The sequence below is a fragment of the Nymphaea colorata genome, chromosome 1 (genome assembly GCF_008831285.2).
Source record: "Nymphaea colorata isolate Beijing-Zhang1983 chromosome 1, ASM883128v2, whole genome shotgun sequence".
Taxonomy (NCBI): domain Eukaryota; kingdom Viridiplantae; phylum Streptophyta; class Magnoliopsida; order Nymphaeales; family Nymphaeaceae; genus Nymphaea; species Nymphaea colorata.
In genome coordinates, this window is record NC_045138.2 from 15378783 (window position 1) to 15405280 (window position 26498).

Genomic DNA, 26498 nt, shown 5'->3' on the forward strand with positions numbered 1-26498 from the left:
ATCTTGCATTATATCAAACCTCACAATGGGATATTGAATATTCATGAGCATTTGACAGTCCCCTACAAAAGCAGATAAAGAAACAAGTAAGAAGATGCAAGATCTTAAAGATAGTCGGCTTTTGCCCCGAACCCACAAGAATCCAAGATCTTACATTATGTATTAGCCGACTCACAAATTTTTGTTTTTCCTTTTCATAGATAAGGTACAGATACAGTCTGGGAAAGTGCCAAACTTTTCCCTAAGCGTGCTAATCTAGGTTAGTTAGGAAAGAAATGGACATGGAGTAGGCCCAGCCTCGCTAAATGCCAAGATGACGCATCGATTGTCTTTCTTATTAAGTAATCCATCATGCCGCCAAGTCAACAACCAGCTTTTAGACATAAAATTAAATAAGGGCTAGAATACAAGAAGAAAAAATCCAAGAACAAACACCCATGTACAAGAGCAATAAGTCTAAAGGGCGATGAATGTTAGACCAAATAAAATGGATTTATAATGCAGAGAGCAGACAAAATAAGGCCCAAGTTGACAATGTTGCCGACATTGATTCTATACCATTGACAAAATGTTGATCTTTCGATATCAGTTCCCTTTCTTCTTTGAAAACCATCTCCCCGTTTTTACATGCCATGTACATAGATGACCAAAATGTGTGAGTTTTTTTATCTACTCATGAGATTGGTGCAGGGAGCGAGATGAGTGCAACCGTTAGTCATGAGCCATGGCTTAGTTTCCGATCAGCTTGCAACGCCGGACTGCTGCCGCGCGTCGTAGCCAAGAGGTTCCACTTCCCAAATTAGCTTGGACACGAACGGATCGAGCTTAGGTTCGTACTCCTGCATGCAAAAGATAATGGCAGTCGTCATTCACTGACAAAGCGGTAACTGAACCCATAATAGATTAACGCAACTGAGCTCGCTTAAGCAAGTGAACGACCAAGTCTGAAAGTTTTACGATAACTCAAGATTCGAACAAGAGACAACATATGAAAGTTTTATGGTAACTCAAGATTCGAGAAGAAACAACATGCAGCCAACTATTTACGTCCGGTTTAACTGAACTCAGCTTTAACCCTGCAGCAAGGAATATCCATACTTCGTATTTCTAACATCTTGTCACTTGGTTATGTTTTATCTATAAACAGGCCTCCATCGGTTGGGTAGACCCCTCAAGGGCGTCAGAGCTTTTATCGGCTAGAAAAAAAAATGTGAGACGAATTGAAGAAGGCTTCATCAATAAAGAGAGATGGTGGAAAAGACGCACCGTTGAGGAGATTCCTTTTATATATATATATATATAGAGAGAGAGAGAGAGGCGCTGATAGGTAATGATAACTCGGTGGCTTGACGATGTGAAGGAATGTCTTGGCTTTCCTAACAAATAACAAGTGAACGGTGAGGGAAAGGCGATGGAGGTGGCGGATCTCTCCGTCGTCGGCGATCTTCACTTTTAGACGTACCAACGTCCACTCACAAAAGTGACATTGCTTTACAATCTTTTCTTTTGCATGTCAATGTCATTTTCTTGCAGAATCTTACCTCATCCCCCTCTTTCTCTCGCAGAGTTAGAAAAGGAAAAAAAAAAGAAAAAAAAAATAGAAAGAAAGAAAGAAAGAGGTTCTTCTTCTCTTTCCCTTCATCTGCATGACACTGCGACACGCACGAAATTTTCTGTTCATTGCTAGGAAAGAAGGAAAATGATCTTACTCTTACCTCTAGCTTCCTCACTAATTCTTTGGCCGTTGGTGCAGAAACGATTATGTGACGTGCGGATTGAGAGATGAAACCTTCGTCCACTGCTTTGTCAACGAAAGACAGTAGAGAGTTGTAATATCCGTCCACGTTCAAGAGCCCCACCTGTTCCAATATGAAAACGCAAACTTGTTCAACTCTCAGTTGTTCCTTTTTGACCGGACATATATATATATATATATATATATATATATATATATATATATGCACACGCATATGTGCAGCAACAAAGGCTTGCTTGTTGCTTGCCGTAGATGTTTGTCTTTCCGGAATTTCTTAAAGAAAAGGCAACGCACGAGTTGCTACCCGAGTCAATGGACGTGATCCAAAGCTGGAAAAAGAGAGTCTGATTCTTCACGCATTTGAACAAGAGAATATTTTAGCCATTTCAGCCATGCAATCTAAAAACATACTGCCTCCTTAAGGGTTTCTGCCACCCATTTCCTTGCAATTTCCTTTCTTTAACAAATAAAGGTGTCGTACCATCTCAACTTGCATTCTTCTCTCCTTATATTATATATATACATATATACAAAAAGTTCCTTATATATATATATATATATATATATATATATATATATATATATATATGAATGAGAGAGAGAGAGAAACCTACAGGTTTATTATGGATACCAAGTTGTGCCCAAGTGATGACTTCAAGAAGTTCCTCCAGGGTACCATATCCGCCTGAATGTTATTGTTTTACAGCAATAAAAACAAATCAGGAAAGAACTCATTTGAGATTTTTGCGTGAGCGAGTTTAGAAACTGAAAGATACAGAAATGGAGGGAGACAATAATCAAATCGATAAAAACTATACGTAGGAGTACCAGGGAGTGCTATAAAGGCATCAGCTTGACGAGCCATCTCTGCTTTCCTTTGGTGCATGTCAGAGACAGTTCTCAGCTCCCCTACTGTCTCCCCACTTATCTTTAAAAGAAAGAAAGAAACAAAAAAGGAACGGATCAGTGCATAAAATAAACAGCAACTAGCGATGAATGATTTAAACAACGCTGTCTGAACTTCGTTTTTTTCTTTTCTTTTTTTTACTGCTCCCTACTGTTCAACACTTTTTTTCATGTTTTTGTCTTATTTGTTTCTCTCTCTTTGTGTGTTTGCACTCGAGTGGCACCGAGTCAAGAACTGAAGTCGACTCGGTTTGATCATTTCCATTTTGAATCATTGCAGACTTGAAATCGTATTGATCTCATCTACCTAGGCTGAGTCTGCTGAGTTGTGACTTGTGAAGTTGTGATGCTCAGAAATAGTACCGAACAAATACACAGACATTGGTTGTTGCCATATGCTGGCTGCAGAGACAACCTGCAGTTATTCCCAAGCTGTGTTGCTGAAAAAGAAGGACTGAACCCTACGGCTGACTCACTGAGATTTCGTGAGACTATGAGAAAAGATTCAAAAATCAAAGAGAGCAGAGAGTCTAGTCACTAGTGCAGAAGGAAGTGTTACCTCTCTGGGCATCAGCGTCTTGGGGATAACTCTGCCAAAAGAAACAACAACCACAAGAAGAAAATTCATAAGTACATGACAATCAGTGACTCCCCACCAGCATGATCAGCAGTCCAGAAAACCCATCTTGTTTCAATCAGGCAAAGAAGTCGAGCCATGATAATGATGAACTATCTGATGCAAGACTGTGAAGCTCAGACTGAAACAATTGACAGTTCATAGCCCAACATTCATCGAAGTTATCAGCTTTACATGAAGGACACATGAGGAATGCTTTGTGACCAGCAGTTCTTGGTCAACAAACAGCAGAAAAAGCAAAAGAATTTTGTCATTTTATGGTTGGCTTCTCCCTTTTTATTTCCATTTCATGGCTAAAATGAGATAAATTTCGCAAAGATTGACAGAACCTGCGTATGATGTTCAAAAGCAAGATCCTTCGTGCAAAATGATAAACGAAAAGAAATCAAGTACTTTTAAGATAATCATCGCATCAAAGTTAATTCTTTACGATTGTACACTTAGAGTATAGTAATCTAATTATCAACGTTGTTAACAGAAAAACATATGTCAAAGGGGTGAAAGAGGCAAACTCTACAAGTATACACGGATTAAGGACCAAAGTAGTTAATGGCAAACTCCATTAATGAACTACCAATGGCAACAAACATTGTTCAATTAAACAAAGAAACCAGAACTGGCAAGGTGGTCGAAGAATATCCCTTATTGGTCCTTCGATTTTTTTCTTCCTTTTTAAACACAAGGACTTAAAAGCCAAATATATTCCTTAAACTTCACATCCATAAGAAAACCTCTCGGAAATTATCAACACAGTGGAAGAATACGAAAGCGGTAACTAATTTTTCTTGGAAATTTTTGGCATGTCATAATGAGACTCATTACTCACCCCAAAACATGGCGCCCTCCATCATGCACAGCTTGTGAAACGAGCCCCATCAAACCCACGCTTCCACCTCCATACACCAAATCGATGCTTCTCTCCACCTGCAAAAGCAATCAAACACGTGCCAACGAAGCTCAATAAGAAGTCTTTCTCACAGAACTCGCCAATAGGCAAACCTCCTTTATGTGTATCCGAGTGTGCCTTCATGCTCATAAAACCCTAGAAATATTTATAATCCCATGGCTTCTAGCAACCCATAATTGAGCAAAGCACGTTTGTTTCCTAGGGAAGAGCAGAAGGAGAGGATGGGGTGCCTCAATTGTGATTCCCCACAATTTTTTTCCTTTTAGAAAAAAAAAAATGGGTCATGCGAGAAGGGTGTGGAATCGCCAGGCAAGCAACAGCTAGCCAAGCCCTCATGCCAAAACTCCTAAAACCAAACTCGCCAATAATAAGCCCACGTTGAAAGCTTGTTAGTTACATCGCCAAGTTAGAACCGGACACGGAAGATGTAAAAAAAAAAAAAGAACAATGACAGAAGGAGGTGGCAACAAAGATGAACGGTGGGAGATGAGAGAAAGAGAAGCAAAATTAGATTGAACCAGCTTGAAGACCTAATTTGGCTATCAAAGAAACAAAACCAATTTGAAGGAGGACGATGAAAAACCAGTTTTAGCAGAAAGAAGATGAGAACCAGTGTCGATAGATAAGAAACTATTTATCCATGGAACATTAATTACGAACCAGGAAAAAGAGAAAAACAAAAAGGAACCGTCGTTTTGTCTCCCTTACATGCCTAGAATTGACGTGAGAATCAGAAATGGAAAAAGGAAGGAACTTAGATGTGGTTCGAAAGAACCTCTGAAGAGAACAAGTTGTGGATTGCAGACATACCATCTCCTTGCCCAACTCCACCGCAGCCTCCTGATAACTCATTTTCTTTCCCGGGCTGCTGCCGCAGAAGACACAAATCCTCTTGAATCTGGACATGTGAAGCTCTTCCATCCCGGCCTGCCTCTCCCACTCTCCCCGCCTGCCTCTCTCTCTTTCTCTGTATGGAGGGATATTCCTGTCCAAGAAAGGAGGAAAAGGTATATTTGGAAACGAATACTCCTTTTCGGTGTGCACAACAATGGAGACCAATGGCTATTTATACAGTAAGCAACTGGACGGATACAAATCATATTTAAAAGACGATCTCCTTTTTATAGGCCAGAAATAGTGCCCCTCTCCCCTACCACACTACCACCTACGAGCTATATGGGGCCTCCCACAGCAGCATTTCCTAAACTAAGCAACCAGTTAGTACGTAATATTAAAATGGATAGCCATTCGTCTCCTTTGCCTCCGGGCCTAATTCTTTATTCCTGTTGAAATCAATTTCAAGTCGAATGTCTTCACTTCTTTCTTGCCTGGATGAATATCAGTGGGAACTGAAGTGGGAGTACTTCCCCATCTACTGCTCCTCTTTAGTCTCCAACAATTTTCTATACAATTTGCCTATTCCTAGTCAAGGGCATGCTGAGCAGTTTATATATATAAATATTATGCATGTTCTCCTTTTCTCCTTTATTTAAGCACCTAACTTCTTACTTATCCTATTGGAATAAGGGCCCCAAGGTGAAATTGTCATTGAACTTCCTTGTAGCCTCTCATGACATCCATACCGACACAACCCAAGTTGTATTATGTCAATACTTTACCATTACTTGGTCGGGGATGCATTATTTTCTTCCTTTTAATAATTTTGTGTGTGTGTATGTGTAGAATAAGGGAATGAATATCCTCTCAGCTAAAGACCATAAGAAGCAAGAAAGATAGCCCGTGGGAGATCCACGCGTACGTTCTTCATTGATATGGGAAAAATATGGGACGTACAAGAATATAATGCATTAAGCAAAACACGCGTAAATAAGAAAAGAAAGTCATGGCAGATGCTCCTAATGAACAGGAAAATATGTTCCTCCTTTTCTTATCCACCTGTTAATAGATCCAAATAGATCCAAATTTTAATTAGTGGGTGTTGGATTAAATCTGACTTGTAATTTTGATATTAGATCTTTAGAATTGAGATTCATGGGTTTAATATCTACCTCTTTTTACCCCAGCCCTCTTTTCGGCTAATCACAAGTGTCGATCTTGAGTCAAATATGAGATGAACAGTTTGATGAATTATGAACTTTAGTGTGTATCTTTTGCTAAAATAAACGAAAAAAGGCCTCATCAGATTCATGGATTGAAGACAAGAGGCAATTAAATATCCCCCTGAGTGTTGTTACGGACTGCCTGTCATGGATGTGATACTTGGATCTGAGATAAAATAGATCCTAGCTAATACATTTATTCACCAAAAACTTGAGATGTAAATCGCTCTTTTGTTCAGTCAGCATTGATCAGATGCAGATCTAGATCCAGATCCATATACAAATCCAACAACACATATATATATATATGGAGAGAAAAGGTCGAAAACTAATTGGGATAAACTATATTTCTTTGGGAAATTGTTGGTTCATGGTGGGGACTTGTCCACCATGAACATAAGTGGTTCCTCACCACTCTTTGTGATATCTTACCTAATTAATCTGTCACTAAGTACCTTGTTCGATATTCTATTAAGATTTCTCCAGCCAAGTTGGAAATGGGCATTCATTGGAAGTTGGAACTGGCGTTTCTGGTGGCGTTATGTTTCCTAACACATTGCGTAGAGGGTTCAATCGAACCCAAGTACTAAATTGGAAGGGGACAGAAGTTGAGTTTGTCGATTGGCAGAATTTAAGCAGGACCATTGCACCAAAATAATATGGTATTGTTTTTTGAGATTACCGAAATCAGCAGGCAGTGGTTTAAAAATTTTCAAACCTGCCGCTTATGTTTGGTTTTCTACAAAGCACATTCTTGTTTATGCTAATCTGAAGTTACCAAGGGAACATAATTAAAGACCAAGCTATCTTACTTGTAGTTTCTCTTTTTGTTTTAACATTTTGCTTTAGGCTCAGGCATGATAAGCGCTTCTTTCCCACTATACAGGCACAGCAGCCAATGGTCAGTGCAATGGGCTCATTAATGGCGCAAGGAAGATTAAGGAGGGAGGGAGTTTGGGGGAGCAAAGTGGTGATTCTCTCGACAACCTGAGACCCTGGTAAGGAGAAAGGGCGATGTTGGCTGGCCAAGTCTGGTGGGGGTAGAAAGGATGATCTCAATGACTGTTGGCTCCCAAGAGAGTGCTTAGTTGGGACGTCAGGGGACTAGTAAATCTGGCTAGTCAAACGGACCTTTGGATCTTGATGCTGCAGTTTAATTAACCCTGTTATTTCCTTTTCACTGATTTGATGCAGCACAGGAGAGATTAGATGGTATTGATAAACGTTCTGTTAACAGAAGATTCTAGAGCCACTTTAGATAGTGCAGCCCTGGAACATGAGTGCGGTCGGTAGACGTGACAAGAAATTGTTTAGGTTCTATCTGCTTTGGGATAACTATCTAGGCTACAGGAGAATTATTGATAGTGTGTTTGGCAAGTGGAACAAAATTAGTAGACTACAAAGATTGAATGAAGGCCAAGAATGAGAATTGACATGCCTGCAAAGAGGTTACCCTGACAAATGATTAGCATCCGGAGGGAAGGGAGGCAATTGGTTAGCGGTTGTGAACTGTGGGTTTCAGCCCATGTTGGAGATTAGAGAGGGAGAGCGGCTGGGTGAAGGAATTGGCATCAGGTTTTATGGATGAGCGGATGTGCTGCGGGTGTGAGGTGGATTACTGTTGAGAAACAAAGGCTGCAGGATGCTTCTGGTTGGGTGATATTATTGCATCAGCTATTTGAGAATGTTATGGTGGGTGTGGCATCCTGAGTTGAATCTACGGATCAGTAGAAGATTTAATGATCAAGGGAGTAGTGGGAGGGGCTCCATGCATATGCATATGTTGAATTTCAGGAAGATTTTCCTTTTCGGGGGCAGCTTTCTCTGTTGAGGCTATCTATCTGCTGGTTGTAGCAACATGATTTGTTTGGCTGTTTGGCCTTTCCCCTTGGAATGTCGATGAGGCTGAACTTCTTCACTCAAGGAGACCTGAAAATCAAGGAAACTGTTGTGGAAGACAATAAAAGCAGATACCAACTGTTGTTTCCAAGAGAATAGCATGGAAAATCGTCCACGATTCTAGAGGGTTGATGGAAAGCAACCCTCTTCGAATGTTGAGGAGAGTTGTGATTCCGTGGACTTAGGTGATTCACACACGTGAACGTTTTGGCTTCCTCTCTCCTCTACGGCAATTTTGAACTCCTATGCGGCATACCAGACAGCCTTAGCTTCATTTTCCCTATATAATTCGTATTTTATAAACCTTAAGTTAACAATTGAATAGATGCACATACCATTGAGAGACGGCCACCAATCCGAATTTAATCGAATCGGCTGATTCTGATAACATTGATTAAAAGATGTGAAATAGTTCCAAAAGGAACACTGCATGCAAGTTTTAGGCAATTGTTAGGTCGACATAAAAAGAAAAACCGTGTAGGTGCGATCTGATGAACCTCACCTATTCGTGTCTACAATAATTTAACACAAAGAACCTGCATCACATTAGGCATGTTACATATGCCATATTTTTTTAGTACGATCAATAAATTGAATCATTAATCCATTCAGATCGCATTTATAAAAAGTCGGCTGATTATGACTCGCCACTCACCAGTCAAATATCACCGAACCCATGGCCTAACCTTCCTTCGACTCGAGTGAGGTCCGGAGTTCGAAACTCAACCATGGGTAAAAATGAAAGGAAGGAAACGGGGTGAATATGGGGTGGGCCCCACAAGGCGCCATTCACTCGGTATTAGGAAAAGGAAGAGGTGGTCCCGTACAGATGACGTGTCGAAGAGGGAGATTGCTGGCTGGTCAAGGTCGACGGGTCGTTGTCCGTTGAGCGGCCTACGTGGACTGCCCACTTGGCAGGTGGCGTGGAGCCCACACGCGTGCTTTTTTTTTTTTTTTTTTTTTTTTTTGAGAAGAAGGTGTTGTCGCGATCGCACGATGGCAATCATGAGGGCCGTCCGCACGCCGACCGCTCTCTCTCCTTTTCGGAGACTGGGAAGAAGTTCCCCACCCCCTCTCGAACTTCGCATCTCAGCCGTACATCATGCCTGGGGATCTTCACCCTGCGGGGGGAAATGAATGGCCGCCGTCGGGTAACATGGACCGGACCCAGTTCTCGACCCCATACCCGATTCCCAGTTAACCATACCAAGACTTGTTGGTTTGGATCTGATCCGGATCCAGAACCAGAAGCATACTGCCTTATCCGGGTTCGGGTCCGATAGATCCGGTTGAGGGTAGGCCGGCCGGCCGGCCGGCAGCAGACGTGCCGTACATGTCGGCACGTGGGAGTGGGGTGGGGGGAACACGAGGCCTCCCACACCCCACGTCTTTCCCGCCGCTTCTTCGTTCTCTAGGGCCTAGGCTTTCTCCTTTGGCGGCAGCGACGTGGTTATTTTTTATTTGATGTCGTTGGTGTACTTAAATCTGGATTTGGATTTGGATTTGGATTTAGATTTAAACCCATTCATTTCACTGAGAACGAAGATGCATCTCGAAATCTAAAAGATGCGAAAACTACAAAAACAAGGAACTATCAATTTACAAACATATATTATACCTTATAAAAATATAACATTGGCAAATACATTTGTGTATAGTTACAATATTTTCAATAGGAGCACATACTTTTGAATGTACCCCCGATTCGAAGCACGACTTATGTGCAAGGGAATATAACAGGGGAGAGGGGAGTAGAGGCTACACATTGCTCAAGGCAGGACTTGGCTGCTCACATGTATATAACATAAAATATTGGTTAATGTCCACCCTTGGACCTCGGCTTACATATGCCTCCCCAGCATTCTACAGCAGTCATGGGCACGTATTCTTTTCTAATTTGCCCAAACCACCTCTACTACTCCATGCTCGCTCTTCAATTTAGACTCGACTATCCATTTCCTTCCTGTTATCGGTTCATCTTTAATATATTTAACTGCCTTAGATCCGACCCGTATTTCTCGCCCTCCTCCTCAACATTTCCAGCCTTATGGCATTAGAAAACAGCGTTGGAAGGCTTATCGAGAAATGAGAATTCATTACTGAGCTTCATGTAACGCTGGACTGTCGATGGTGCCCTTACTTTTTTATCGGTTAACTTCACTGCAGAGCCCAAGGTTTAGAGAAATTGAAATATTTTATTGAGCCACTGATATGGTCTCTACCAAATTTGGTTAACTCCATATGACCTGGAATTGCTCTCACCTGGCCCCATTTGACGGTGGAGATTAAGATCCGACTTTGAAAGTTGAATTGGATATGCAAAAAAATTGTTATCGCTATCCCATTTTCTGACTCTGTGTGATGTTGCTCGAAACCATTCTGTTCCAAGTTGTATTTGGATTTCAATTTTTTTCCCCCGTCTCGCTGATTAAAAGTGATTGGATTTGGATCCGTGTCAAGTCAAACCGGATCCGTGACATCCCTCCATTCACTCCGCGTTGGGGATCGGACTTCCAGCCGGTAACGAACTCGATCCAAACCGACCCGCCTCTTGCCGTAAAAGGATTACGGGGCGAGAGATGGAGAAGGGGAGGTGTGTGTAGGGCATCGTTTCTGGGCATCGAGGTAAGCGCTTCCTCGATTCTTGTTTCTTCTCTTCTCTCCTCTGCTCTCTGGTTCCAGTAAATCTGCTCTCTGGTTCCAGTAAACAATCTCAGGTTTGAAAAATTTTTCCTCTCTCTCTCTCTCTCTCTCTTTCGCGTCCTCTGGTTAGGACTTCTTCTGGTGGGTTCGTATCGGTTTCAGGCCAAATGGGTGAATTCTAGTGGATATGTTCCTGTTGCGCTTTTTCTTTTGGTTCTGTTGGGGAGAAATAGTTTCTTTCGATTGCCTAATGGGCACCAAATATTCGACAGAATGATCCAGTGAAATGTTGTACCACGTTCTGCTTTATTTCTACTAATTAATTGAACTCTACGATTCGAGGGACGGTATTGAACGCCTTAATTCTTCTTATATGGAACTCTTGAGAAACTGCTGTCGCTTTGCTACTGTTCCACGAAAGAGCTCGGAAATCATGCATCAACATGACCACTTTTCCTCCCATTTGAAGGTCAATTTAGAATATGTGTGTGTGTGTCTCTGTGTCTGTGTCTGTGCCGGCTCAGGTTTCCTTTTCCACTACTGAACAGGCCTTCCTGAATTGAGCATCTGTAAAGTATCCCTTAATGTGGTGCTTTCCAATTGTTATGTCATAGATGACCAGCCCATCGATAAAATGCATTCTAAGTGTGTTCCTCACAGTTTACCGGCATTTACTTGCCATGTCTTCCTCTTATGCTGTGTGTTGGCCTTGTTGGGACTTCGAAGAACGGGAATTGATCTATGACTGGTTTTTTTCCATTAATCAAATCACACGGATCACCTGGTTGACTGCCTGCCTGTCGTCCTGAATTTGTTTTTCACCTTAGCTAATGTTTTTCTTTCCCTTTTGAATGAGTTGTCAAGTCTTTCATGCGTGAATTGAGCATCCTGTCTTTTTGTTAATCTGAAACATGTTGCACTGTAAGTGATTCAAGTTGTTACTCTCGTAGATGCATGTCATGTGTTCTCATATGCGTGGGCTTATCTCATTTGTTCTAACTGCTCAATCTTGCCCATTTTAATATTCACTGGTGTTAATTTTTTAGTTTATTACTACAGCTTGTGATATTTTTAATCCTTTGGTAGCAATTGTCAGGGAAGCTTCTCTGAATTTCTGGTTTTTAAAAGCAAGTCTTCTGACTTGATGCTTACTCATGCTGCACTATTGAGTTGATCTATTTAGACATGGGGAACAAACCGGCAACACCAAAGAGGGATGAGATTCTTGTCAAAGTCATGCCTCCGATTGATCAAACTTTGGTTCGATGGATTGCTCGGGATGTTGATAGGATTTATGGGTTTGTTCCGAAGAAACCGCGTGCAATAAAACCACCTGAGCATTACATCGAGTACATGCGATTACAGGGATGGTTGGATGTAGATTTGGATGATGCTGAACTGGCTCGCTTGTTAAAGTAAGAAGCGGCATTTGCGTCCTTTGGCAGGATTTGTCGTTCCTTTCTATTAGAGTTTCCAGAGAGATGTAGTTGCAAGATGGGTGAACCATGTTACACCACTAAATAGAAAGAAACGCATTGGGCAGCCTGAGGTTTGCGAAGATGACTTGCATTAAATTGCTAAGAGAATATTGTTTATTTCTTCCTCATTGCTGAGTTGTTCTCTTCTTTTTCATCTTTCCAGTCATTATTTACCCATCTTGGCCGGAGATGTTTATATTAGACAATAGCGTATGTTTATATTAGACAATAGCGTATCACTCGCTAGGGATGTCCCGGCTGTTACGGCCTTTTTATGGCCACATGCATGGCCACATGCCTAAGGATGTGAAAGGGGTAGGTTCTTATTTGGAGCCCGGGCTGCAGCGTTCATAGTGGGTTATATCCATAAAACAGAACGATCATATGAAGTATCCCTTCGAAAATCAGGATTCTCTCTGATGTTCTGCTTATCTGTTTCGCATCATAAGAGGATGTGAAAGGCACCTGGGTATACTCTAATTTCTGTTGTAGCTCATTATACCAACTGCAGATCATGTCATCCGATATTGTAGATTTCCGATTACATGTTTGGTGTACTATGCATTGATTCTGGTTCCTACATTGGAGGCAAACTAAAATCAGAACTGAATTCAGAGAAATAGAAACTTGAAGGTAATCAATAAGCAGGTTGTAAGTTCGTATCTCTGGGCTGAAGAATGCGATTGCGAATAATTATAAGCAGTTACCAGACCTTTTTGTATGACGTATAAGAACCATGTAAGAGGCGGGAGGGGAGCAGAAGGGGCGGAAGGCAAGTATTTCTAAATGTATTTTAATTTTTAAATGCCCCAAGGGGTATAGCTCAAATGGGTGGGCCAAGATGTTTTATGTTCAACTCGCAGGGACCTATGCTTTTGTACGAAATAGAAGGGTAGGCCTCTACAAGCTTGGTATATATTTTCTCATAAAGAAGCATGTCAGGTAGAGGGACCAACAAAACAAGGCCCTGACGACCTTTTGAGTTTGCCAGACATGTACTAACCGCCCAGTGCACATTCTTAGAGCTACAGCACGTACTTTGACTCGCTTTAAGAATCAAGCATCTGGTGCCAAGCAGGCCAACTTGGATATCCTGAAGATAATCCATCGAAGGAAATGTAGCAGTTAAGCATCGGCGTAAAAATGGGGAAAAAGTCCCTTCAAGCTCATGAAATTATCTGCATTCAAGCTTTATTATCGATTTGTAGAATGACCAAGAGAAAAGAAAATACTGGATCACCTTAGCGTGTGGTCAGAAAAACGAAATTCTTCTTCCAGAGTGGAGCAAGCTAAGGAAGAAAAAAGCGATGCTTGATATATCAAAGAGTGGAATAGCTATCAAAAGTTACAGACAACGCCTGGTTGATACATGGCTCGAAATCCCCATGAACATACGAAAATTGGAAATGAAACAAAACTTCCACAGGGATTTTGGAGATGGAAGTTTACCAACGTGTCATCAAATTGCTGCAAAATATTCTTTGCTCAGCTTAGGGTCTGGCTTCATGGATTTCTCCCCAGGCTTCCATCCAGCAGGGCAAACCTCATCAGGATTTTCTTGGACATATTGCAATGCCTGTTAAATGAAATGGAAGATATGAATTTTGTTCCATGTAACTAGCGAGCAAATAAAGTCGAAGCCTCAAGGTCAAGGGAAAGAAAAGAGGAAGAACAAGAAATCTTAAACATAACCTGCAGTGTCCTCAGTGTCTCGTCAACACTTCGACCAATAGCAAGATTGTTTATCGTTGAATGCTGAATAACACCTTCCTTGTCAATGATAAAGAGCCCTCTCAGTGCGATGCCCTGGCAATTAGGGAAAATTAGAATAATTTCTGTAAGCCACAGACGATCCTAAGAATTATAGTGTGAAAACATCATAAGGTAAATGTTCAGGGGTGCCGTTAAGCAACTCCCATTCCCGTACCTGTTCTGGGATCAGAACCCCATAGGACTTTGAAATTGATTTGGTTATATCAGAGATAAGAGGATATTTCAAATCACCAAGGCCACCAGACTTTCTGTCAGTCTGAATCCACGCAAGATGGGAAAACTGTAGCAAAGATGAAGAAAATCAGGAACTAGTAGGTCAGAATACATCAAAATAAGAATGCGGAAGATCAGGCTGAAAAATCTCCCAGAGAGGCCAGACAGCTATCATGCACACGTTTTATTCAGATTTCAAAATAGAGAGTAGAGACCAATTGCAAAAGATACTACACTTCGGAAATTTGGATTCTTATAAAAGACTAGTGCATGATAGCTAATGGTGTCAAAAACACTCGTCTCAAATAACCAGGTGGCATTTTTAGGCTTCTGTAGATATAAAACTCCATGCTCAGAAAGATACAAAATCGTCTCCTTCAAAAAGTTTCCCACATTCAGTGGAGATAAGGGACATAATTCTTTATCACAAAACTACATCCAAATTCACATTATTAGAGTATGTACTTGACAACAACAAAAAATTGACTACATTTCTGCATTTAAAACATCAATCTCTTTCAAGATATGCCTTTAGAAGAGTCAGATCACAATCCCAAGCATGACAGAAAGGATGTAGATGGATCAAACTGCAGTCAGATATTGGCCCTACCAAGTTTGACTTAATTGGATTTAAGTTGATGGACTCACAAATGATTTTCTGAAGCCAAACCCAATTTTCAAATGAGTCTAATTGGATTTGGTCCACGGGAGCCCAACCAAAACTCACAAATTCCTGGTAAGAAGACTGTTAAGACTTAAGACAGACATCATCCAGTCAAAAGCCAAAACTTCACAAATTAAACAGTTTCTAGAACCACAGAGAAAATTATAGTTCAGAAAATAACAAGTGAGATTCATAAAAGCATGAACAGTGAACTTTTAGGAACTTACCACGCTGTCCACTGAAACACCCAGTACTTCTGTGTTTAACTTCTCAAATTCAGAGTACCGGTCACTGAATGCAGTAATTTCTGCAACATGGAGAATGTAATGCTTCAGTATTACATGCATACTCTTGGAAAGTTCTTGCTAAATATAAATAAATGATCCTGGAAAGCGATGGATTTGAATCTTGCCTGTTGGACAAACAAATGTGAAGTCCAGTGGGTAGAAGAAAAGAATGACATACTTCTTCCCAATATAATCAGAAAGCTTTACCTAATGACATCAATAAGTTTTTAACCGATTTAGACATAAAATGCAAAATAATGCATGGGCTTTATGTAGATAGTGAAATAATAACACTTAGAACGACGATAAAAAGCAAGTAAATATCATTATGTTTGAAAGCCAAATTCGTAAGAGGCCTTTCACTGATGCTGATAAATGTTGATCATTGAACTTTTTGACTCCATACTGAATATTTATTTACATTAATCTAACTGTACATTTACCTATTCTAGGCCTCAGGAAAAAAAAAATAAGTAAATGATGAGCAATATCAAACCGCAAAGGTATAATAATGCGATGGATGATTGCTTGAGTTCTGAACAATATTGCTCCACTTAAGTTTAAGCTTTAAAGCACTACCTTCTAAACTTTTAGAATTTTGAAGTTATTAATAAAACCATAAGTAGGTAGCTCACATTGATAAACTCCTGATCGAAGACAGCCTCAGCGTCAAAATCTGGTGCTGTGTTGCCAACTAGTGGCAGTTGGCTCTGTCATAATTGCAAGGTTAGCAGATTTAGTACAATAATAAGAACATGATCATCATAAATAGAAAATGACAAACAAACATACATACACACAATATAGAATATTTTTAATCGGAATTAATGAACTAAACAATGTTCTAGATATTTACAACATTGCTTAGTTCAATAAATGAGATGGAATAAAACCAAAAAGAAGTGGAGAAGGTGAAGACCTCCTGCAACCTTAAGTGGCACCAAAAAGCTGATGATGGTTTAATTAAGAGAAATACCGAACGCTGTTAAGCACTAATGCTTATGAACAAAGAACATCTGGTTTCACCACAAGCTTGTGTACTGGACCAAATGACTTGCATTAGTTTATTGAGCTTTAAATACGCTCGGGTTTATTCATTCACTACAACTCCAGAAGTATTCATCCACTCATGTGGTCGCATTTAAAAAGGAAAAACAAGGAAAAGATAAAGATGAGTAAGACGGAGAAGTTCAGCAATGCAGCTAACATCGGTGAACAAGAAATTATCGCCATCAATAACATCGTTGAATCTCAACGATAAATGAAGATAGATTCAGCTTGTCCTTGTCTCCGTTAATTGCATTCTAGGGAATGTTGAGAGTAACACTTGCCAAAATAAAAGGCATCCTAGAAACAAATCTGGACAAGGTAAAGTTGTCCAAATCTGTACACTCTAAACGAGAACATCAGGCCGCTCAAGCAACTTGCCAACTTAGGGTCCAGAGTTTGGCCAACCCGTGAGGCCAAGACTATCCTCGTATTCTCCTTCCAAAAGGAGAAAGGCCGAGGGCGTTTCAGATGTCCACACTCACTAAAATAACTTGTTTAGAAACCAACCCAATCCACCGATCATTCAAAAATAAAAGAAACTTCGACGGTGAGTAGCGTATATATATATATATATATATATATATATATATATATATATATATATATATATATATATGTATGTATGTATACGCGGCACGTCAACCTCTCAGCCCCTGATCCTTCTTCTTCCCCATATCATCATCTTAAACTTGGACAGCAGTAAATTCAGATATGCTGAACCCATGTAAGCAACTCTCAGAACGCATATTTGACAAATTCAAATTACTTCCGCAACAATTAACACACACCGCACAAATTTTATGAATTAAAAAAAAAAATCCAACAAGGAAACGAATTCCACAAGAATTAACACTCAAAACATGAACACCAAATTCAAAGCACCAAACTGAGTACTCTGAACTCTAAATCAGCATGCATTTCCTAGCTACCGAAATCAAGGGAAAGAAGCACACAAATCAACCCTGTACACAGAGCGAAAAAGGGACCGATACTCACAGCCTTCACCAAGAAGCTTCTCCGAGAAAACCTTGAGACAGGAAGCCGTGATCGGATCGACTTGGACCGTAGATCGATGGCCTTGTGGAGACCGTGGAAGCTCTGGGGGATGACGGCGCGCTGAGGGAACAGCTTGGTGGAGCAGAGGGCGCCGACGGAGTTGGAGAAGATGAGGGAGGACGAAGCCACCGTTGTCATTGACGCCATTTCGGAAGTTTCAGTAGAACCCTACCACCACTCCGCTCCGTAATTCCAAGAAATGGGGAGCGTGAATCTCACTATCACCGCGCGCGAAAGAGAGAAAAGGAGGGAAACGCTGGTGGAAGGACAAGCGGTCGGACGGAGAGGGAGATATTGCCAACAATGCCCCAAATATTTTACTGATAACGAATAGAAAACGAAAATGGTCCAAAATCAATTTTAAAACATGTGAACACCGCATCGGCTCGCGTTAGTATTAGATCCGACTGGCCATTTCACCGCGATCATCGCATGGGTTCATATTATTGCGTTGTATTGGTGGAGGGATTGTTAATGTATTTGGGCAGGATGGTGGCGCATTCACTTTACATCATCAGTTTCATTATTTTTTTGGGCATTATTCTTGCACCTCACATTAGTGCGTTATAAGATATTAATATATCTGATTTGGATTTGAATAGCATAGTCAACCAAATCATTTAGAAAAAATCAGATACGAAAAAAAAATAGTATTTGATTAAAAAATCAAATCAGATTCAAATTTAAGAAATGACATCTGTTTAGATTCAATTTTGGATTCCGCATACATAATATTCAATCAGATTCAAAGTCAGATCCATATCGAATTTATCACACATTCAATGCTCTTGCATTTTAAAAATGGCCAAATTAGGCTCAAATCGGATTCAGATATGTATGTAAAAATCAAAGTTATATCATATTTGGATTGTGAAACCATATTTTAGATTTAAATATGGATGTCTTTTTTTTGTTCGTATCCAAATCCGAATATGTGAATGCACAGATCCAATTAAGAGTATATCCAATTCAAATTAGATCGAACATCCCTAATCCTTTTTCTCACCTGTGAAATTGATGGACGGCTTGTTTTGATTTGAAAATGGGCTTTTAGGATTAATTTTGCCTCATTAAAACTATTTGATGTAACTGGTCGTACATCTAGCACCAGAGTCTAACGTTGCCTTCTAGCAATGAAGTCTCTCGATAGGGCATCCAAAATTCACAAATAATTTTTACAAGTATATAGTGCTTTACTCATGGATTACAAATAATTTTTACAAGCCATTTTTTTCAAAACAGTGTTCTCTTATTTGCTTTGGTAAATATTTCAATAAAACTTAATTGTAATTGATGCTCTGAGCTATTATCGTGTTTTGATTGTCAAATTAATTCACAGATGTGATTCATTATCAAATTAATTCACATATGTGATTCATTATCAAATTAATTCACAGATGTGATTATTATTCTTTTCACTATCGAATACTTCAGATGGTCTTTATGTGCATCTCACATCATCAACTTCTATTGAAATTCAAGCGTACTTCAGGTGGTCATTTATATATATATATATATATAAAATGCTCCTCACATATTCAAATTGTATTGAATTAAAATTGAAGCATACTATAGGCAAATAAATTATTCACGGACTAAAACCCACTGGTTGGTCAAAATCTAGCCAGCAAGGGTTGAGCAGCTGGCGCAACCCAACCATTTGAAAGGGTGAGTAATGAGTATCGTTGATGGTTTATCGTCTCCGTGGATTGCTCAGTGGAAATACCATTTGTCGTTAAATCAATGAAAAAATCATGATTCAAGCAGCTTGCAAATATTTATTTGACCGATGATTAAAGTGCATATCTAAAAGCATATAGTCGCTTCAAAAATAATAAACATCACCATGGCACTTTTCAGCTTATTTTCAGTTCTTTTCTTTTAAAACAACAATAATAATGTTAATAAGTGCTTATAGATAATATTAATGAAAGTCTCTTATGGTTTACAAAAGAACAATATAAAACTCTTTTGTCATCCAAATAAAGGCAGAAGTGGACTCTGCACTACACCAACAGTCGTAGGTTGAAGCTGGCCAATAGTTGGCAGTACCAAAAAAAATTGCTAACAAATGACCTCATAAAAAATTAAAAGAATATAGCAGAATGCATGCACTCAAAAATTTTACCAAGTTCAAGAAACAAGTGAAAGAATGTGTAGTTCAATAAAACCCACCTTGAAATGAACAATAAAGGAGTAGCAATTCATCTCAATGAAAACCCAAGTTGAAATAAACAACAAAGCACTAGCACTTCATCTAAGTATACACCATGTCTTATCCAAAAGAAGATGCTCAGTGGAGTACTTCTGAAAGGAATCCCACGAGTTCAGTGTTCATCAAGCTTTAGTTTCAGGACAACATTACCAGCGACCAATAAGACATTTTCAACACAGAAAACCATCTATCAGTACACATGCAAAGGAAAAACAAGCACAATGGACAAGCAATGCATTTAAGAGGCACTGTGTCTTTATCCAAAGGCAGCTGCTCATCTGTATACTACTAGAAGGAATCACGAGTCCATCGTTGTCCATGTTTATCATGGAGGTCCGACATTAGTAGAAACCTGCAAGAGATCTAAAACATAGCTTAATAAAAGCTAAATAATAAACATTCAAGCACATAAAATTAATTGGAACTCATCTATAAACATGGAATTGGCAACATTCCAATTACTCAACATACTGACTGAACAAACTATAGTTGCAAATACAAATGTAACCTCCATTCTCATGAGCACAGGTATCAATTCATCTCAATGAAAACCCAAGTTGAAATAAACAACAAAGCACTAGCACTTCATCTAAGTATACGCCATGTCTTATTGTCCAAAAGAAGATGCTCAGTGGAGTACTTCTGAAAGAAATCCCATGGGTTCAGTGTTCATGAAGCTTTAATTTCAGAACATTACCAGCGACCAATAAGACATTTTAAACACAGAAAACCATCTACCAGTTGTTCCACCATTCAGCGTCAAGAAACCACTCTCCTCCTCCTTCAGTTTGATCGCATCGTACTAGCTTTCGAATTTCTATAATCCCTTATCATTCTTCATCGAAAGCTCAGGGCGCCATTGGGCGGTGGATTCTGAGATCACAAAGAGATAAAAGGGCGGGAAACAGAAGAAGGCGGAGATCATCTGCAGCAGATCGGTGGATGGAAGAAACAGGCAGGATCAACTAGTGCCCGATCGGAGAAGAAACGGAGGGGGATTGAGAAGGAGGGGAAAGCGAGGGAAGGATGGAGGGAAGAGTGGGGAGGTTGAAAAAGGCTAAGAGAAGAAAACAAGGGGAAAAACGCCGAATTAAAAGTCCACTGTGGAGGGAAGGTGAGAAACGGCCCAAGCGGGAGAGCAATTTAAAAAACGCTTTAGAGACTTGTATTTATCTTTTTAACGTTAATTTTACCGAAAAAGTGTCTCCTTGACGGTCTTCGCCTTGGTTTTTCTCTCGCCGAAAAAGCACCTCTTTGCCTTTGCAAATTACGAAATATCATCATGTGGTGCAGTTCATACTTGTTCCCCAACTGCTCTTCTAGTAATTATCGGCTTGAAATACGCTTTAGTTCGGCAAAAATATCGTGATAACGTCCTTTCACATCCGATTTTTATCTTACAATTCTCTTTCTAGATAATGGCTTTTATTTGAGAGATTAAATTTAGAAGTTTAAATTGAGATATTAAATTTTCCCAGCATAAATGTCGTTGTACACATGGAGGAAATAAAATATTTGTTTGGTAGATTTGGTTTTTGTGTCGGTCCCTCAAAACAAGTATTCATGACGCCATTTTAGATAAAGATTTTATTTCTTTCGTGTATAAAACAGCATTCCATTTATGAAATTGCCTGATAATAGGAAAATGAACGTTAATAAAGCAAGCACATCTCAAAAACAAAGAGAAATTCTAAAATGTTTTAATCTAACTATCATTAAGGGGCATCCCCAACAAATTAACCTGAAAGCACATTACAATGTTTGAATGCTCTTTTTTTTTTTGCAATTAGACAAACATGATAAATAGCCAGGATTCATTCACATAAACTTAAGAAACATCACTTTTTCCTCAAATCAAGCTGGGGCAAAGAGTATTGACTCCAATAATAAATTAAATTTCCAGAAAATCTTGAAAGATTTTTTAGGAACTCCAGTAATCATGTCCCTGTCATACATGTAGAGTTACGAATCCAATTATCGAGACAAATAATTCCAAATCTGCTAACTCATAAGCTGGAAAAAAGAAAGAACATCTCACACAGTTAAAATTTCATCTCTCAAGTCAAACCTTCTCCTTACTGGGAAAGTTTTATAAAAGTCAATCCACAGAAAGGAAATTGTAAGATACATTTTGGATGTGAAAGGGCATTTAAAAAAGCATCACGATATATTTGCGGAACTAAATCGTATTTAAAAAAACATCACTAAAAGTACCATCCGCATCACTTGACGATAGGATGGCATTTCGTAATTTGTAGGCAGACGAGGTGGCTTTTTCGGAAAGATAAAACTCCGATGTGGGGAAGGAAGAAAACTTATCGGTAAAATAACGTCAAAAACGTTAAAGAAAAATACATAAAACTTTTTTGTTTCCCACTGCTCCGCGGTTTCTCACCTTCCCTCCATGGGCCTTGACTTAATTCGGCGTTTTTTCCCTCGTTTTCTGCTCTACTCCTTTTTCAACCTCCCCACTCTTCCCTCCTTCCTTCCTTCGCTTTCCCCAACCCTAAATCTTCTCCGATCGGCACCGATCGATCCTGCCTGCTTCTTCCACCAACCGATCTGCCGCAGACGATCTTCACCTTCTTCCGTTTCCCGCCCTTTTTTCTCTCTGTGATGTCATAATCCACCGCCCAATGGCGCCCTGAGCTTTCGATACTAAGAATGATCAGGGATCCTGGAAATTCGAAGGCTAGTGCGATGCGATTCAATTGAAGGAGGAGGAGACGGGTTTCTTGACGCAGGATGGCGGAACACCGTGGAGTCGGTCCCCTTCAGCGGCAGCAGACCGGGCCCATTGCGCAGCCTCTCAAGAGGCACTTTCCTTTCTCGTCTTCGAAGCCACCATTTGCAGGGCTGAACGATTACCACCGGTTCCCTGACGGTAGTCGCAAGGGAGTTGCAGAAGAGGAGGAGGCTGATGCGATCATCGTGAGGACCCCGGTAATTGGTGAATCTGTAAAATGGGTTGTTTTTGGGTTTTTTCCCTTTTTTTTTTTCCTTGGTCGTGCCGATTCTCTGTTGACTGAAGGCATCCGAGTTCAGATATCTACTTGTTCCCCAGGCTGGACTAGGTTTGGTGGAGACTATCTTGATACGAATGGCTATGATAGTTGTGTGTCCAGCAGCTTAGATGGTAGCCGCGTATGTAGAACTTACGCACGTATACATTTTTCATTGCTTGTGTAGTTATTGAATTAATGGCACTTCACGAACGAAGTCCATGAACATGATCTTCTCAGATTACTAGGTAATTAGGAGGTAGAAGAATTAAGAAGTAAGGATGAAAATAGAGATAGGCTCACATTTGAGCAGGAAGCTTATTGCAGCATTTTTATCTCTTTCGCCGCGCAATGTCTAGGGAGAAAAAAATAGGAAAAAGATAAACAAAAATAAAAAAAATTAAACTTTACTGGTTCAGGTTCAATAAATTAATTAAAAGGTAGCATTGCCGTAGTCAGGAGTTAACTATCTTTAGGTGAAAACATAGATACTGAGACAGCCATCAGAGCTATTTCTCAAAAATGTTAGCCTTTATATTCCATTTGAAATATGAAGTGGTTATACCTAGCTACATTATGAATAAAATCACCTGAGATAATTTCTATCCTTTGATTTTGTATGTTTGATAACTTTATTGATTCTAGCAGCTCAAACGGAAAGCTCAAGTGGAAGAACATGAAGCGGAATCTAGTGATTACACAACTGGTCAAGGTTACTCTGCGGTCAACAGTCCCATGCACACACCTGTATCAGGAAAGGGTGGAAAGATTCATGTTAGGGGAAAGGTCTCCAAGAATTTGAGATTCGGGCCACAGACCCCAATATCTCCAGATGCTGGTGAATCAGACCGACATTCTCATTCTACCCGATGCTTTTTTTTTTTTTTTATCAAAATTAAGAATTATAATGTGTCATTGATGAGGAGCCTTCCTCCATTTCTTGTAGGATCACCATCTACCAGTGGACTAACACCTGTGGGGACATGCCGTTATGATAGCTCTTTAGGTAATCGAAGAGGCAAAGGCTGAAAATTGTGTAAAAAATTATCTCTTGGTATTCTCCTGGTTTAGATGCCTCATTGCTTGTAGGTCTTCTAACGAAGAAGTTCATCAATTTGATAAAGCAAGCTGGAGATGGTGTCCTAGATCTTAATAAGGCAGCAGATACCTTGGAGGTAACCAAGACTAACTGTGACTTCTCATCTGCTTACGGAAAGGTACTCAACCGACATTTATTCCTGATGTACAGGTTCAGAAAAGGCGGATATATGACATCACGAATGTGCTAGAGGGAATAGGACTCATAGAGAAGAAACTAAAGAACAAAATATGTTGGAAGTAATAAGTCTTTCATTTTTATTTTAAAACTTATTCTGTCTTCCCATATTTCCTTATTTCTCACCATAAAAGAATGTCAGCTTACTTCATAACAATACGCAGGGGTTTTGACGGTTCCAGGCCTGGGGATGTTGACAGCGACATTACATTTTTACAGGTTTGAGGAGTTTTCCAAGTCATTGTTTATTTACTCGACACCTGTCAACTGAGTTTGTTTTGAACCACCAGCCTATAGAAATGCAGATGAAAGGTAGAGGTGTGGATAGCATTGCGGCATGTTGTCCTCCCCTGAAATGCCTTACCAATTATTAGTGACTTACAGTGCAGGCAGCGAAAGTTTAGTAACAAACGAAGAGTGGCCTTCGAGGCAAGAAGACCAATGCAGGAACAGGACAACCCCAAACGCAAAATTATAGCCTTTGGGTCAAAAGTGATGTTTCACTTGATTTGTGCATGTCCTGTATGCTTTTGACAATAAAGCGCCTCATGCATGCCAAAGCAATAGTACTGTGCTTGGTGGAGACCAAGTCTTTGGTCTTTTAGTTCTGCCATTGAAGTGGTTCAGATTTGAGACCTGATTTCCTTTTTTTCCGAATGGCTGACATGTTTAAAGGCATGAGGTCAGATGAAAATGTTTTGATTCATTACATTGTTATTGTGATTTAGGCGGATTTGGAAAATCTTGCCGTTGAGGAGCGTAGGCTAGATGACCGCATAAGGTTTGATCAATTGCTAGCTGCTTGGATTTATGCAAGAGAAAGTAAAAAAGGAACTAACACCCTGTTTCTCACAGTGAAATGCAAGACAGATTGAGAGAACTAAGTGGAGATGAAAACAACAAAAAGTACTCTCTCTCTCTCTCTCTCTCTCTCTCTCTTCACACAATGCACACTCAGAGGGGATTTAAATTTTCTTCTCCTAAATTTTGTCAATCATTTTTTTTTCCCAATGTTAATCGTCTCACCTGTCAGGCTGCTTTATGTCACCGAGGAAGACATAATGGGACTTTCCTGCTTTCAGGTAATGATATTCATCTCTTGCCCCATAACTTGAACATCCCTCTTTCTTCAAAATTTCAGAGACTGGATAGCGTTGCAGCTTTTGAGTTGCTTTTACCATATTTTTCTTTTTATAGAAGGGCACTCTGATTGCAATTAAAGCACCTCATGGCACAACACTGGAGGTTCCGGACCCTGATGAGGTGGGTAGGAGTTAGGACCATTAAAGATGATAAGGCAAGATGGCTCAGATCAATATTCGTTCGCACTAAGCTACTATTATTCATTTCCATTAAGTTTGTTTGCAGGCTGTTGATTATCCTCAGAGAAGATACAGAATGGTCCTTAGGAGTACCATGGGACCAATCGATGTTTTCCTTGTAAAGTAAAGCATTTTTTCTGTCTCCTGCATATTTCTAATAGCAGATTTGAATAACTCTGACTAAAAACTACTGTAATGTTGTTCTTAGTGGTTATGTGAAGTTTGAGGAGGTGGATGGTGTTGTTGAGCAGCAGGCGCTACCACCTTTAAGTGCTCCAAAGGCAGTTTCTACTGTCCGTCAACCACAGATGTCAACAAAACCAGACATGGAAACAGATGTGATAATTAAGCGCCAAAACTTGCAAACGACTTTTCCTGAGACGAATAGCACACAGGATCCTGGGGGTATCATGAAGATCGTCCCCTCAGATATTGATGTAAGTTAGTTTCCTTGAAGCCAATATGGAGCGTGGAGGATACATAGAAGTATGATGTATATGTTTTGAAGAAGCATTTCATTTGAATATTAGAGCACATGCATTTACAACTTACAACTTGATACCAAATAAAATGCTTACTGCTAATGGTACCCATTTATGTAAACAAATGCACCCCTGAAAAATGTCTTTTTTTAACTTTACGAATCCCACTCGTTCACTTCGGAATGTTCAGCATAGTATACTTGTTTAAGGCCTTCATTGAGGACCTCATTTTCACTTTGTAGAGTGAAGACTATTGGCTGCACATGGATCCAGGTGTAAGCATCACAGATATGTGGAAGACAGATTGTATCCTTTTATGTCCGTCTGTTAATATTTACTATTGTTTTCAATGATTTCCAATTCCTTCCGATCGCAGATATACATACCTGTTTGCTATTTGTATCACTGATTTCCTTTTTATGCCATATCTGTTATTGTTTTACTTCACTCGTTACCCAGCTGAAATTTGGGATGAGATGGATAGCTTGCAAGCAGACGGATTTGGAATCGACAATGTCAGTTCACCCCGGCAGCTTCTATCTTCTAATTTTATTGAAGAGCCACATAGCTCGCACATCCCTACCCCAACTAGAAGATGAAGATAAAGGCACAAATTGATCCGGAAAGGTTGGCATCTCTTTGATTTATCTTGGATTATCCAACTTAATTTTAAACACAAATGGGTGTAACGAAGGAACCACCTATGCTGCTTGTGATTTGGACAGGATTTGCTCGACAGCATTCAACCGCTCTTCATGTCTTCTTCTCGTGGTGTGATGCGGAATTTTAGACGAATGAGATTCGATTACTAATGCAGCAGAGAGTGGTGCCTTTTGGAGTTGACTAACGAGAGTCCAATATGAGTTACTTGA

The 26498-nt window shown here is 39.9% G+C and overlaps 4 protein-coding genes across 6 annotated transcripts; 2 read left to right on the forward strand and 2 right to left on the reverse strand.

Moving 5' to 3' along the window:
- Window positions 1-382: 382 nt before the first annotated feature.
- LOC116262925 (cytokinin riboside 5'-monophosphate phosphoribohydrolase LOG7-like) lies at window positions 383-5279 on the reverse strand. The gene is made up of 7 exons (XM_031642465.2): window positions 5017-5279; window positions 4126-4223; window positions 3222-3252; window positions 2585-2684; window positions 2371-2441; window positions 1716-1859; window positions 383-839 (listed from the first exon to the last, which is right to left on the reverse strand). The coding sequence occupies exons 1-7, from the start codon at window positions 5125-5127 to the stop codon at window positions 741-743; spliced, it is 654 nt and encodes a 217-aa protein (XP_031498325.1). The 5' UTR covers window positions 5128-5279; the 3' UTR covers window positions 383-740.
- Window positions 5280-10653: 5374 nt separating this feature from the next.
- On the forward strand, window positions 10654-12414 carry LOC116250492 (uncharacterized). 3 transcript variants are annotated; one of them, XM_031624153.2, is made up of 2 exons: window positions 10654-10790; window positions 11992-12414. In XM_031624153.2, exon 2 carries the CDS (start codon window positions 11994-11996, stop codon window positions 12225-12227), a length of 234 nt encoding a protein of 77 aa, XP_031480013.1. In that variant the 5' UTR covers window positions 10654-10790; window positions 11992-11993; the 3' UTR covers window positions 12228-12414. The 3 variants fall into 3 exon arrangements, with proteins under 3 accessions (XP_031480013.1, XP_031480005.1, XP_031480000.1); XM_031624145.2 differs by having other exon boundaries at window positions 10659-10790; window positions 11905-12414; XM_031624140.2 differs by having other exon boundaries at window positions 10679-10790; window positions 11895-12414.
- A 1162-nt stretch (window positions 12415-13576) lies between these two features.
- On the reverse strand, window positions 13577-17653 carry LOC116264140 (2-Cys peroxiredoxin BAS1, chloroplastic). The gene is made up of 7 exons (XM_031644174.2): window positions 17270-17653; window positions 15859-15933; window positions 15349-15430; window positions 15164-15243; window positions 14214-14339; window positions 13979-14092; window positions 13577-13862 (listed from the first exon to the last, which is right to left on the reverse strand). The coding sequence occupies exons 1-7, from the start codon at window positions 17474-17476 to the stop codon at window positions 13746-13748; spliced, it is 801 nt and encodes a 266-aa protein (XP_031500034.1). The 5' UTR covers window positions 17477-17653; the 3' UTR covers window positions 13577-13745.
- Window positions 17654-21955: 4302 nt separating this feature from the next.
- On the forward strand, window positions 21956-26490 carry LOC116246058 (transcription factor E2FA-like). Its single transcript, XM_031617747.2, has 15 exons — window positions 21956-22487; window positions 23195-23384; window positions 23493-23552; window positions 23636-23721; window positions 23796-23884; window positions 23987-24041; window positions 24551-24603; window positions 24678-24728; window positions 24856-24904; window positions 25020-25085; window positions 25191-25267; window positions 25353-25581; window positions 25869-25932; window positions 26086-26253; window positions 26352-26490. The coding sequence occupies exons 1-14, from the start codon at window positions 22290-22292 to the stop codon at window positions 26223-26225; spliced, it is 1407 nt and encodes a 468-aa protein (XP_031473607.1). The 5' UTR covers window positions 21956-22289; the 3' UTR covers window positions 26226-26253; window positions 26352-26490.
- Window positions 26491-26498: the final 8 nt, after the last annotated feature.